The sequence below is a fragment of the Petaurus breviceps genome, unplaced genomic scaffold (genome assembly GCF_028583685.1).
Source record: "Petaurus breviceps papuanus isolate PSGF00001 unplaced genomic scaffold, PetGlider_PUasm1.0 90692, whole genome shotgun sequence".
In the NCBI taxonomy this organism is placed as follows: Eukaryota; Metazoa; Chordata; class Mammalia; order Diprotodontia; family Petauridae; genus Petaurus; species Petaurus breviceps.
The window spans coordinates 7276932-7291103 of NW_027187313.1; the positions used below are offsets into that span (position 1 = coordinate 7276932).

A 14172-nucleotide genomic window follows, 5' to 3' on the forward strand; every position below is an offset into this window, starting at 1 on the left:
ACACACACACACACACACACACACACACACACACACACACACACACAAAATAGCTGTGTAACCTTGGGCAAGTTACTTAACCCCAATTGCCCTCCAAAAGGCAAAATATATATATAATCCAACATCCTAATTTTACAGATGAGGAAACAAGATCCAAAGTTTCACAACAGGAGAGGTTCTTAATCTGGAGTTCATACACCCTAAGGAACCCATAGATACAAATTTTGGGGAGTCTATGAACTAGAATGGGGGGAATATTCCATCTTTATTTTCATTAAACTCTGATTGAAATTTAGTATTTCCTACAATTAAAAAAGTAGGCAATGGACACTATTCTGAGTAAATAGGCTTTAGTACACTGCCAAGGAGGTCCATTTTAGAAGGAAATATATAGAACCCCTACACTAAACAGTCCAGTGAGAAAGACCACAGCATCACAAAAGCACAGAGTCTGAGAGTCAGGAAGGCCCACTGAGGCCAAGCAATCCAGCCCTGACATTAAAGGCCTTTCTGTTGCAACACCCCCAATAAGTAGCCATGCAGCCAGCTTTTCCAGGAGGCCCATTCCACTTTCAGATAGACAACCACTAAGCTTAAATTGGTGTCTGCTCCTAGCTCAGCCCTGCCATCACAGACATAGCAAGGCTAATCCGTCTTCTTCATGACCGTCCTTCGACAAACTGAACACAGAGCTCCAAGGCCTCCCTGAGTCTTCGCCCAGCTCCCTCCACTGATCTTCCTATGTCTCTGCCTCCAGGCTCCTTCACTAACCTGGACGCCCTCCTCTAGACGCTCTCTGTGGCTCCCAGAACTGAACAGAATGCTCCAAATGGCACTGATGAGGACAGGCTTTCACCTCGCTAAGCCTAAAAGCTTAATGCAGTAGCCAATGTAGATTTGTTGTCTACCATATCACACTGTTAACTCAAAATGAATGTAAGTCCTCTATAACACGACGTGATCCCTTTCAGAACTGCAATCTAACTATCCCTTCCCCATCTAATACTGCAGGAAGGAGCTTTTACACCCAAACACAAGATTTCACATTTGTCCCTGTTGAATGCATATCAATTCATAAGTTTAAGAAGCAAAAACTTATATCAAGTAAAAATTAGCTTAACAGGTTCATTTTGTTTGATAAATGTCTCATAAGAAAAAAAATATGATTTTAAATCAACCAGTAGGTATATATTAAGTATCTATTAAATGCCAAGCATTATGCTAGAAAGGAGAGGATAAAAGGCAAAGCAACATAGTTCCATACCCATTAACAGTCTCTGAAGGCTAAAACTTTCTGTAGGGATTATTTTATTTCAAAATGACAGCCTGAATCAAAAACTAAGTTTAAGGTGTGTCTCTATGAGTCTTAGTATCATACCAAACAAACCAAACATACCAAACAAAATGGTGAAGTCCTTCAAAATCATCGTGGAACAAAAACATTCACAAATGAAACTGAAAATCATCAAACTGAAATCAGTCCAGTATTTACTGTGCACCTAACCATGTTGGACGCAAGAAAACAAAGACCTTACTTAATGAGACCAACAGACCTCATCAAGGTCATTATAGGGATCTTCTAGCTTATGGCTAATCAGAATAATGAATTCACTCTGGTTTTTAATACCATCTACTACAAAAGCTACAAGTGCTTAACCATTTAATTTAGCAACACAGATAACAGATGTCAAAACTATTTAAAAATCTGTAAAATAAGTTAAACAAACTACTGAGAAGAGTTTTATAGACAGGATGTCATCTGAAAAACCTGACACGTTGACTGTGAGTGACAGTACACTGGTGAAGCTAGGTATTCCAAGCTTGAAAACAGGCTCTCTGGTAGACCACAGTCACCCTCCTACCTCCTCCTGCTGGGGCCTAAAGATGACAGTACCAAGAACTCTGACATGTAGTGTGCTACACATGACCCCACCTTGCCACAATGCCCCCACTCCCAAGTGTCTCATTTTAGGCTTTGGGTCTTCCTTTCTATGAGTTAAAACATGCAATATACAATGATAAAGACCCACTGTTTTATGTAGCATTGGCCTACTGGAATCCCCTGAGATGGCTTCTTACTACCAAAACTGGAGGAGCTGATCTGGGAGACAACTCTATCAAAACAACACAAAAGCCTTACAGCATTGTGGTCAATGTTGGTACATTATTTCTAGTTTTTATTTTTTGACTTGTATTATTTCATAGATGTTTCTGTATTCTTCTACAGTCTTTAACTGGTCAAATATAAAATTTAAATGAGATAAATACATAGAAGACAGTGTTGCATAAAAAAAAAGAAAAAGACCTGGACTCAGAGGACCTGTATTCAAATGTGGATTCTGCCACATTTACCTGTATGAACAAGTCACTTAACTTCGGTCTGCCTCAGATTCCTCAAATGTAAAATGGGGCTGATAAGAGCCTCTGGCCCTCAGAGTTGTGAGGCTCAAATGAGAATTTGTAAAGCACTTAGCACAGAACCTAGCATATAATAGGCATTATAGAAATGTTAGTGAGGAGGAGGAAGAGGGGGGAAAAGAGAGAGAGGGAGGAGGATGAGGAGAGAGAGAGAAGGACGAAGATTGTGGGAAAGACACAACCTCTTTGGCTTTAAGTTCCTCCTCTATAAAATGAAAGGGGTAGATAGTTGCCCTCCATGCGCCCTTCTAATTCTAAATGCATGGTCCTCTAATCCCTGGTTTATATGCTCCTGTAAATAAGGGATTCAACAAATGGCTCTTAATCTGTGATCCTATAACAAGAACTGTAGGGCTTTCTTCTTCCTTGTATCTTCCTTGTATTTATCTTAGGGGTATATAGTAGGCACATAACATTTGTTGAGTAGAAATGTCCTTTCATGTTTGATGTGCAAACAGTGAAACAGATATTATATAATTTCTAATATAAATGGGTACCCCTCTACAATCAACAAAAGGAGCTAACTTGGAAAAGTCCTTTCACATCAATATTTTAGTTAGAAACTTGGGATGAGTTTCATTTACAGGCTTTTCCCTACTTGGTATTCTGATCTCATGGCTAACAAGTCTCAACCTTTTCTGCTCTTCTAATTCCTTTTGTTTCAGAATGGCTACTTATCTAGATGAAGATCCTTCAAAATTCCTAACCTTCCCCCACACTTCATCCCTAGTGCCCAGCTTCCCCTTCCATAATGCCCTGCTGAACGTGCACTTAGATTCATAAAATCCCTCTAATCATAGATTTCTTCTTCTCACGTTCTTTTCATCTCCTGGTAAAACCTGATTTTCTCCTGAAAAAAAAAAAAGTACACTCTTTGCCATATACAAGGATATGAAGAAACAGAGGCATACTCCTAAAGCATTGTCATTTCTATCCCCTCCAGCACAGTTACTCAAAAATCTATCCTCCAATATTAACAGCACCAGACTGATCACCCACAGATATACGTCTGTATCCCTAGGGCAGTCATCTACCAACCTCCACATCACTCTCCCTCCTTCCTAAATGAATTTAGTTCACAGTCCTCACCTCCACTCAAACCCTGAAATTACCTTCAATAACTTCAATATTCACATAACCAACCCATCTAATACCTTGGCTTCTGAGATCAAAGTCCTTCTTAACTTTACATCCTACCACTCAAAAAGTCTCTACCACAAAGATCTTGAGCTGCCATCCACCACTCTGATCTTGATGTTCTGGCTTTACCTCTCCTCCCACTCACCTGCTCACTCTAAACTCTCCACTGTGACTAACAATTCTTTCCCAATTTTCTAAGGCCATCAGTGTGCCGTGGCCTTACTTCCTTACTTTAACATTTTAAATTTATGATACTCATCATCTTCATGACAACAGTAATAACAATTTACAATTATATGGCACTTTTAACGTTTGCAGATCTCATCTGATCTTCACAACAACCCCTGTGAGGTAGATACTATTTTTGTCATTCAGTCATTTCAGTTGTGTGTGACTCTTCATGACCACGTTTGGGTTTTTCTTGGCAAAAACACTGGAGTGGTTTGCCATTTTCTTCTTCAGCTCATTTTACAGATGAGCAAACAAGGTTAAGGGCCTTGACCAGAGTCTCACAAGGTAGCAAGCATCAGAGACCAGATTTGACTCAGAAAATGCTATTATTACCCCCACTTTACAGAAGAGGAAATTGCGAAGCAGAAATTAAGTGATCTGTACAAGGTTAAACAGGTTTTCCTGATTCTAAGTCTAGTACTCTACCCATTATGTTATTCTGCCTGTATACAAGTTCATCAAGGTCTTGAATCCCTGACCCCCTTGGCCTTCTGCTTCTCATTCTTTCCGAATTCTCAGCCCTGAGTCACTCCTACCAACCACCTTCTCTGTTACTATTCTTGAGACACTGATTGTTGCTGGAGGAAGCTACAAAATCTTACAAATTAGCTCCAATACAAATGTAACTAAGCCCTTATCTCTAACTACCTCACACCCCTCACCACCGCCACCATATCACCAGCAGCTGTACCAAACCGTTATCCCTCTTTTCAAGCTCCTTACTTAACTTAGACTTTCTCTCTCTCTCAGATAAACTCATTTCATCATCTCCTGAGGCTGAGGCTCCTTCATCATCCTCTGTTAATCCTCTCCATCCTTCATTCTCCCCTTGTCTGCTCTATTCACACAGATGCCCTACTTTGGGAGCTTGTCCTATTATCTCTAGTGGCTAGTTGTCTACTGCCTACCTAAAAACAGGCTTTCAGGTTCATACACTCGGCTCTTACTTATGCTTAAAGAGTCTTCCCTACACACCATCATCACTCAGGTGATTGTCCCAGCCGCCTCTTGAGGTCACATGTGGTCCCCACCTCTGTCCTAGACCTAACTCTCCCCCCTTTCATTGCCAAACTCCTCATGGTGCAACTTACACTTGAAACTTTTAACATTCATTCCAATTTTAACATTTCCACTCCTCAGGTCTATCCCTGACCCCCAGACTGTTCAACTGAACCTCATTTAATTATAAACAAAAGGGCCTTTTCTTATGCCTCATCCACCCTGCTATTTCGGCAGCATGCAGTGTAACTACAATACTCCCTTCTTCTCAATATTCTTTCGTTCCTTAGTTTACATGACCCTGATCTCTCATGGTTCTCCTGTCTATCTGGAAGGTTCTGCTAGGTCTTTAGTGATGATCCCCACCATCATCAGCTGGCCCCTTCAATGAGAGCATCCCCCAAGGCTCTTTTTTCCTGGCTCTCTCTCTATAATCTCTCCCTTGGCAATCCCTCTAATCCCTCTTGAGTTCCAGCCCTACACTTCCAGCTGCTGGTAAAATCTCTAGCTAGCTATTTCTCTGGGACCTTAAAGGCAACAAGTTCAAAACCAAATTGGTCCTTCCCTAACTCCAGTCCCTCCATTCTGGTTCCCTTTTATCTGGTTCTGACCTGTTTTTTATGTCTAATTCCTCCCCTTCACCTAATTTAAGTAAAATGGATTACTGGATGTTGCTCACATTCAACACTCTTTCTCGGCATCCTCCATCCTTGGAAGAGAATCCCTGCTCATCTATGCCTTGCAGAGTGCTCCTTCCCTCTTTCAATGGCTCAACTCCACTGACACCTCCGTCATAAAGCTTCTCCTGATCCCTTCACTTCAAAAGTGTTTTCTCCATCTGCCCCTATCATAACATATTTATCTATGTAAATGTCATATTCTCCTCCTGCCCAATGGAATATAAGTCCCTAGACAGCAGAGATTATATCATTCTTTATGTCTGTATCCCAGCTCCCAGCATAGTGCCTTGCACCAAAGTAGGCATTACGTTGAATTGACTTGTGTTTGTTTGGTGAAATCTATAAAAACTGAAATCCTATTTCTTCCCAGAATTCCATCATTGTATTAAAGCTCTTCTCTGGAACATCTTCGCAGTACTAATAATAAAATGCTCTTTATATTGAAGACTGTTGATGTGCACTGGAAATGTAACAACTTTCTTAATATGAACAGTTGACTTCCAAATTAAGCTGCTAATGCCGTCAATCGCGTCAAATTTGACTGTTATAGAACTAAGTGTTACAAGGCACTTTTTCCTTTACTACTGATGATTTCCTAGGTCTTTTACATGTCTAAATCCTGTGATCTTAATTCTTTAGGGAGCTATTAAAAAATCAAGTTGTCCTTTGAGTAATGCATCATCAGACTTCCCTAAAATAAGCAAAAATGTAAGAACCACCCCCAGAACGGCATTTCATTGCTTAAAATGCTGCTGACTCAATTACAGCCTTGATAAGTGAGCCATTTTTTAAACCAAAATCTTCAGTTATAACACTTCCAAAATCCATTTGAACTTATATTTCGAGATTTGTGTAATTCTCATCCACTCCTAAAGGTGAAACAAGAGTTCATGAGATACTGCCTCTGAAAAGCTATAGCACAGAGTATTAAACTCATAAGCAGAATTGTGTTCTTCATGTTTCTAATCTTTTTTTGAAATAAGTTAGCTGTCATCTGGGTTCTTTCTATAAGTTTAGGCCAAAAAAAGGAAAAAAGAAAGAAAAAAGAATAATCTACTTTTAAAATAGAGAAGGACCAAATCAAAAATGCAATTTTCCACCATTGTGACAAAATGCAGAATTTTTAACTTAAAGGTAAATGTAGCATCTCAAAAGTTTAACTACAGAAATGGCTGGAAATTAAGTTTATCCTACACAATAAACTTGCTGGAAATAATTCCATGGAAGCGTACTTATTCCCTGGACCTATAGATGCAGTCACCATATTTTCTCAGGACAAAATTAATATACATCTTTGAAAATCAAATTTTTAAAAAACTTTGTTAAAAGCTTATTTTCTTAAAATCTGGATGCCCAGAGACTTGTAGCCTTAGCATATGCTTAAGCTTAAGAGACAGACTTTCCTTCACTAAATTTTAAGAGTGTCCTTTCCCAAGTACATAGATTACCACACTTCTTTTTTAGACAACAGTCAATCCACTGGTTTTTGTACTGTTATAACTCTAAAACTGAGGTATCAGATATAGCCCAAAGTCACTCCTGAATACAGACCAAACCAGATTAAAATAAGCTGGGAAATATTTAATAAAATAAATTAGAAATGTAATAAAACATTTTTTCTTAAAACTAAATCAATATGAGGCCCACAGGGATCCTTGCAAACAGTTTAGTCACACCAATTTCTAATTGATAGATCAAATTTAAAAAAAAAAGTCCTTATATTGAAGGATTAAATCTACCTTGTTTGTGAGGTTTTTTTAAGGTTCTCTTTTCCAACTTCACAAAAAAAATACTCATCAGCCTTTGTGTAAAATATGGTATCTGATTTTTTTAAACTTACTGCAAAATAGGAAAAAGTGGAGCTTCCTTAGAAAAAAATTTGCAATTTTCCAAATGATTCTGATTCAGTATTGTTCATTAAGCCACCTGTTTGTCATACTATGACACAAGCTGCTTTGTCTTCAGACAAGACCTAAATCTAACCCACTCTTCAATTCTGGTTTGATGGACGCTACATCAGCATATAGTATCCTGGCAAGTCACACAGCTCATAAATGGCAGAACTGAGTTCGAAGCCCAGAGTTCCTGAACTGAGTCATATATAACATATATGATATGTACATGTAAATTATATAGCACATATTATTATCATTTAAATGGAATCGATGCAGAGATACATGACAAAGTCTATAAACAGGTTTTACATTTCTCTCTTATCATTAATCATTTTCTATTTATTCTTGTTGTTCTACTATAAGTGTTTATATTATTTGCCAAAGGAATATTTAATTCTGAAGATGTTCATAGGAATTAAATTGCAATTTTGGCAATACTACTAGTAATCTCTGTTCCGGGAGGAGAATAAGGCATGTAAATAAATATAATCAAAAGAAACTAAAGACCTGCAGCCTGAAATAAACTCTGCTTCCTAAGGTATATAGAATCATCATTATTATTATAAATAGCATTTATGTAGTACTTTATGTCTGTTGTTTTATTTGATCTTCACAATAACCCTGGGAGATAGGTGCTATAAAAATCCTCATTTCAGAGATGAAGAAAGTGAAGCTTACAGAGGTTGAGTGACTCAACCTGGGATCACACAACCACTAAGTCTCTCTTTTTTTGTTTGTTTGCTTTTGCTTTTTGGAGGGGGGAAGCCAGGGCAATTGGGGTTAAGTGACTTGCCCAAGGTCACATGGCTAGTAAGTGCTAAGCATCTAAGGGCAGATTTGAACTCAGGTCCTCCTGACTCCAGGGCCTGTCTCTCTCTATTCACTGCACCACCTAGCCACCCCTACTTTGTGTCTTAAGACCAAATTTGAACCCAGCACTCCTGACCCCAGGTTCAACACTCTGGCTACTATGCCACTTAGCTATCTTATTTAAGTCTTATTTAACAAAGACAGTTCCATTACAGTGTACAGCAACATAAATAAACACATATTGGGGCATGAATTTGTATTCAGTGTCTTACAGATTAAAGGCCACCAATGGAATACTGCATTATTGCTATATAACTAGATTATCATAAAATACCATGCTTCAAACTGCTCACCATCAGCAACTCTTAACTACTTCTCATAATACTCCCTGGACAACAGCGTGCATGAAAACAGCATTTTCAGTAATAATGAAGAAAAGTAATCAGTGCTCACAGAGTTGTATCAGAATGCTGTATCTAGTGCCATTATAATCTAAGGTAAGGAATATTGGTAACTGAAATCCTATTCTTGGATTCTTCAGCTCCACTATAAAAATCCATTTGTGTGGACCACCAAAGCAATAACACATTTGTTGTAGCTCGACACTCCCAAATTCTTATTCTTTCTTTTAGCTACTCTGAAAGCACATTGCATTTACCATAAAGGAGAAAAAATTAAAGTCCACTCTAGCATAACCAAACAAAAAATGGCCGATTTTTCAAACTATATCTGACACTACCTAAATATACGGAACAAAAAGGTATTCGATTCTCTACTTACTATTTACTGTACATGTTACAACATGGCCAAAATATATCTGAAAGCACAAGCAACGGCAGCAAAACTGGGAGGACAGGTGATTTTGGCAGATTTGGGCCTCCACCCCTAGCTGAGGTATACCAAACACGAATGGGTACCATGAAAAACAGACTAATCAATACATCTGTGGCCTGTTTGCTTTAAGTCAAGGACTTGCTACTCAGATACCATGCTCTGATAAATGCTCACAATCACAACTATGATTTCCATCGTTAGGGCCAGAATGACTAAAAAACAAAGTAGGTCAATTTTGCCTTTAAGACTCAGGTATCACTCTCTCAGCCCTATAGAAAGAAAAGTAGGTTACCAGGAGGTGAAAGGAGCTAAAAGTCACCCTTCACAGAGACAGGAGCCTAAAGTGCATAAGGAAGAAGAAAAGGAGAACTTGCATTTATAGATTGCTTTAAAGTTTACAAATCACTTTACTAATATGATCTTATTTGATCTTTACAACAACCTAGGAGAGTGGGGAAGGAGGGATTGATGCTATTACTATCTTCACTCTACAGATAAGGAAATTTGAGACTGACAGAGGTTAACTGACTTATCTGGAATAACACAGCTATAAAAGTCAAAGGCTAGATTTGAATTCAGGTCTGCCTGACTCCAAGCCCAGCACTCTATCTATCCACTGTGCTACTTAGCTGTCAAATGTCAACCAATGCAAAAGCTGATAAGGCAGAGCATCTAGTAAAATCTACTCTTCCACAGCAGGGGTTCTGGGATAGGGTTGGAAATTCAGAATGGGGAAAAGGAAAGCAAATGAGAGTTTAACATCAAGACAGGTACTAGCAGGAAAAAGAAGAGAGCCTCCATGAAAGTAGGAGAAAGGGGAACAGGGCAAGTCTAAATTGATAGTCTTCTTGTTGTCTTCCTTAGGGGGAATGCATTTGTCCTTCTGTCCAAGACCTAGCATTGCTACAGACTATCTCTGTGACAGGGGAGAAGTCATTTTATTTCTGGACTTCAGTTTCACTTGTAAAACGAGGGTTTCCAGCTAAACGATCTCTCAGGGCCCTTGCACCTCCGAAATCCATCTTGAGAGATCAACATGTAGCACAAAAGGCAGACAGCTGAGAGCTTGAACAGCCCTTGGGAGGAGGAGAAGTGGGGGAGTACTGGTTAATAATGGGAGAAGGACAATATGGCACTATTGGAGACAAGCTCTAGGAGCTATCACTGGAAGGGTGGGCTGTGACCCATCTTTCCAACTGGTTTATTACATGTCCCTTGGGTTCCTGCCAGAGGTGCCAATTTGTAGATTACTACTCTCAAACAATTTTTAAAAAAAGAAAACCTAACACTGTATAACATTCAACCAAAAATATGCTATATATGTATCATTTCATCAACAAAAAAGCTATGGAAAATTAGAAGGCCAAAAAAGAGACTTCCATTATGATTGAATTCATTCACAAATGCATACACACTCATACCAATAGATGTATTTCTAGAAAGAATGTTTCCTTATTTATAACTTCCAACAAAAACCAGTAATGGCCCCTCCAAAAATAAATTATTCATACACAACAGGATAAAACATTTGCCCACTGATTTAGGCTGTCTTTTTCTTCAAACCCTAAGATGGTCAACCAGAGCAAAGAATTGGAAATTAAGGGGATGCCCATCAATTGGAGAATGGCTAAACAAGTTGTGGTATACGAATATAATGGAATATTATTGTGCTTTAAGAAATGAGGAGCAGACAGACTTCATATCTACCTGGAGAGACTTATACAGAGAGACCAACTTTGATAGACTGAACTCCTCTCAGCAATGCAGGGTTATAAGACAACTCCAAAAGACTTGATGGAAAGAGATGTCTACATTCAGAGAAAGAACTAGAAAGAACAGAGTTTGAATGCAGACTGAAGCAAACTACCCGCTCACTTTCTTTTTCTTGTTTGGTTTTGTTTCCTCTTTCCCATTGTCCATTCCACTGGTTACAATCCTTCTTTTACAACCTGACTAATGTCTAATGTGAAAGTACTTGCAGATCCTATACCTGATTGCATGCTGCCATGGTGGGGGAGGGGAGGGAAGAAGGGGGAGAAAATTTGAAACTCAAGGGATTGTGGAACTGGATCTTGTAAATTAAAAGTAAACAAATTAATAAAGACAAAAAAATTACTATTAAGATGGTCAACCAAGTTACTTTTAAAATTTTCCAAAGGATTTCCTTTTTACTTCAACATCTAATGAGCATGATGATTATTCAACATTAAACTACTCAAGTTAGAAGCCATCATCTCACCTTCAAGATTCATTTGAACCAGACCATATATTTAGTATAGTTGAACACATACAAAATTAATCCCTTTTATTCACAGATGACCTTTTCATGGAATATTTAAACATGCTGAATTACTAACATGGGGCATATGTCCCTAATCATAACATGCTTTAAATAAAGTAAGAGCACAAAATTCTATAACAAAAATCTCTTACATAAAATCTAGACAAATGGTCAGATAAACTACTGCACAAGGGTCTATTTCTCAGGAAACTAGCAGGAGAGATTCATATATCTCTGAACAATAGTCTAAGCATAGGCATCTAGGTAGTACAGTAGACAGATAAAAGGGTTGGATCTAGAGTCAGAGTTTGAATGACTTTGAATGCTGCCTCAGACATTTACTAACCATAGGACCACAGGAAATCACTTAATCTCTCAGCCCCAGTTTCCTCACAATGACCTCACCTCATAGCGCTGCTTTCAGGATTAAATAACACATAAAGCACTTTGCAAGCCTTAAAGTACTATATAAATGCTCACTGCGTAAGAATAACAGCCTCTCTGGAGACACTAGTAACTGCCCAGCCTTGATCTATGATGCCACAAACACCTCTTCAACAGAGAAGCTTGCTCCATCCCTGGACATGTCTCCACCCCTGTAATCTCTCTGTCAGACTGGCTGCTTGGGAAGGAGACCCAGGCTAGCCATGGTTTCACTCCTCTCCAGGCTACACTCCCAGCTCTCTGGACTTTCTCTACCACCACTGGTTTTCAGCTCCTTTTATGTGCTTTCTTCCCCGATTAGAATGTAAACTCCTTGAGGTCAGGCACTATCATTCTTTCTACTTGTATTTATATCACCTTGGAACAAAAGTTCCATCCATCCAGACAGAAGGTTTTGCTGTTAAAACAGTTTAGTTTCCAATGAAAAAAGAATTGAAATCCAAGTTCTAAGAAACACCCTGAACACACACCAGGGCTAAACATTTCTTTTCAAGTCCTCATTAGAATATCCTGTGGGATGTAGTAGGAGCAGTAAAAAAGCTGAGTCATATCACAGCTCTAATAATTTTGGGAAATAACATGACTATTTTGAATGAAGCATCTAGCAAATTAGGTTTAATTGAGTCATGATGAAGATCATTTTTAATATTAAGAGTGGTAGTTGACTTCCACCATTTGTTCACTCTGTTGATATTTTCTCCTGCCATGCCGTATTCAGCCTCCTCTCGCAGGATGAAGCAACAATCATTTTTAAATGTGGGAGAGTGGGAGTGCCAACAACAACAACTTATAAGGGATTTCAATCTAGTTAAGTGGATTAAATGTCTTGTTCGATCCTTCACTAAATGACCACAAGTTTCTTCTACCAAATAACACTCAATCTCCAATCTCCCTGACTGCTAATAAGGAGGAAAAAAAAAAGTCACTCTTCTCACTAAAGAATAAGACAAATCTAATATGAAAACAGTATTTTTAAAGCAATATTGTCATAGAAACACTATTCTTTTTATTAAGGGACGTTTAATGCCACACTGTAAATTACAAATACTCCATATGTATATTGACTAATGTTCCTTAAAGAAACTTAATTTTGGTCATGAAGGCGTCCTTCTGGGATGCAAGTGGCATGGAAGATCTGAGTTCAAATTTGACCTCACACTTCCTAACTGTGTGACCCTGGTCAAAGTAACTCTGTTTGCCTTTGTTTCCTCAAATGTAAAAGAGGGAAAATAATAGCACTTACCTTTCAAGGTGGTTGTAAGAGTCAAAGGTGATAATTATAAAGTGCCTAACACCATGCCCGGTACACTGTAGGTGTTTAATAAATGCTTATTCCTTCCCCTTCTCCTTTCCTTGGGGTTAAAGAAGGGCAGAAGTAATCACAATAACAACACCTTCAGGCCTTCAGTGTACATCGCTAAAAGAACAAACTAATTAAGAAGTAATTAATTGTGCATGCCCAAGTCTAAGTTCCACATACCATAGTGACACTTTTAATTTAATTGTTTCAAATTGATTCATGATTACTATTATTCCTCACTTGGCCACTAAGATTGAAAAAAACCTTTCCTCAGAAAAACTGCATGGAAAAAGAAAAAGAGATTTTCCTTCATGAAAAAAAAGATGATCCTACCTGTTTGAGCTTCATAAAGAAAGTCTCGGTGAAAGTCTTTCTGCTGAAGTACCAGAAGCGCTCATTGGCAGGGTATACACGCACCAGGGTCTCTAGCAAGAAGCGTACGGGCTCCACCACCTCGGTAACAACCATGTCCACGGCAACAGTCATGAATACCCTTTTATCTAGAGTTAAAAACGGGATTTGTGGTCACAAGACAGGTCACCAAACACTGAACATCTAACTACACAAAACAGTGGGTCAAGGTATGGTCCAACATAAGAAAAATGTACTTAACACGATTCAGCACTCACTTACTGAATGTCCACTCACTGCCTAGACCTATGAGAGATACAAACAAAATTTTAAAATAAGTTCTTATCTTCAATGAACTTATAATCTCTGCAGGGAGGCAACAGCCATGGAGGAAACAGGCAACAAGATGCTATGTGATGAAATGTCAAAGATAGTTGGTAGACACAATAAATATCAACCAGTTGAGAAAATGAGAAAATGGTCTGAGGTTGCTATGGAAACTCAGGAAAGTATCAAGCTCTTTGGACCCATTTCCATAATGATAACTCACATTTATATAATGTTTTAGTATTTATAAAGTCCCTTGACATAACAATTCCGTGAAATTAATCATTTAAGTAATATCGTCCCCAATAGAACAACACAAAATGTTTTTTCCCACAGTGACATAGCTAGTAAATTGCTGGAAGCAGGACTGAACCTAGATGTACTGACTCCAAATGCAATGCTCTGTCCGCTACAACACACTGCCTCATATAAAGGGGTGGTTGGGGTGTGGAGAAACACATA

At 38.5% G+C, this 14172-nt stretch overlaps 1 protein-coding gene across 5 annotated transcripts in view; it reads right to left on the minus strand.

Annotated features, from left to right (window-relative positions):
* The window catches only part of RABGAP1L (RAB GTPase activating protein 1 like), a 694415-nt gene that overhangs the window by 554404 nt on the left and 125839 nt on the right, over window positions 1-14172 (minus strand). For all 5 annotated transcript variants that reach the window (XM_069065530.1, XM_069065529.1, XM_069065528.1 and 2 more), the window contains one exon: window positions 13366-13532. In XM_069065530.1, the coding sequence (XP_068921631.1) occupies window positions 13366-13532 (167 nt within the window). The remainder of the gene's footprint in view (window positions 1-13365; window positions 13533-14172) is intronic.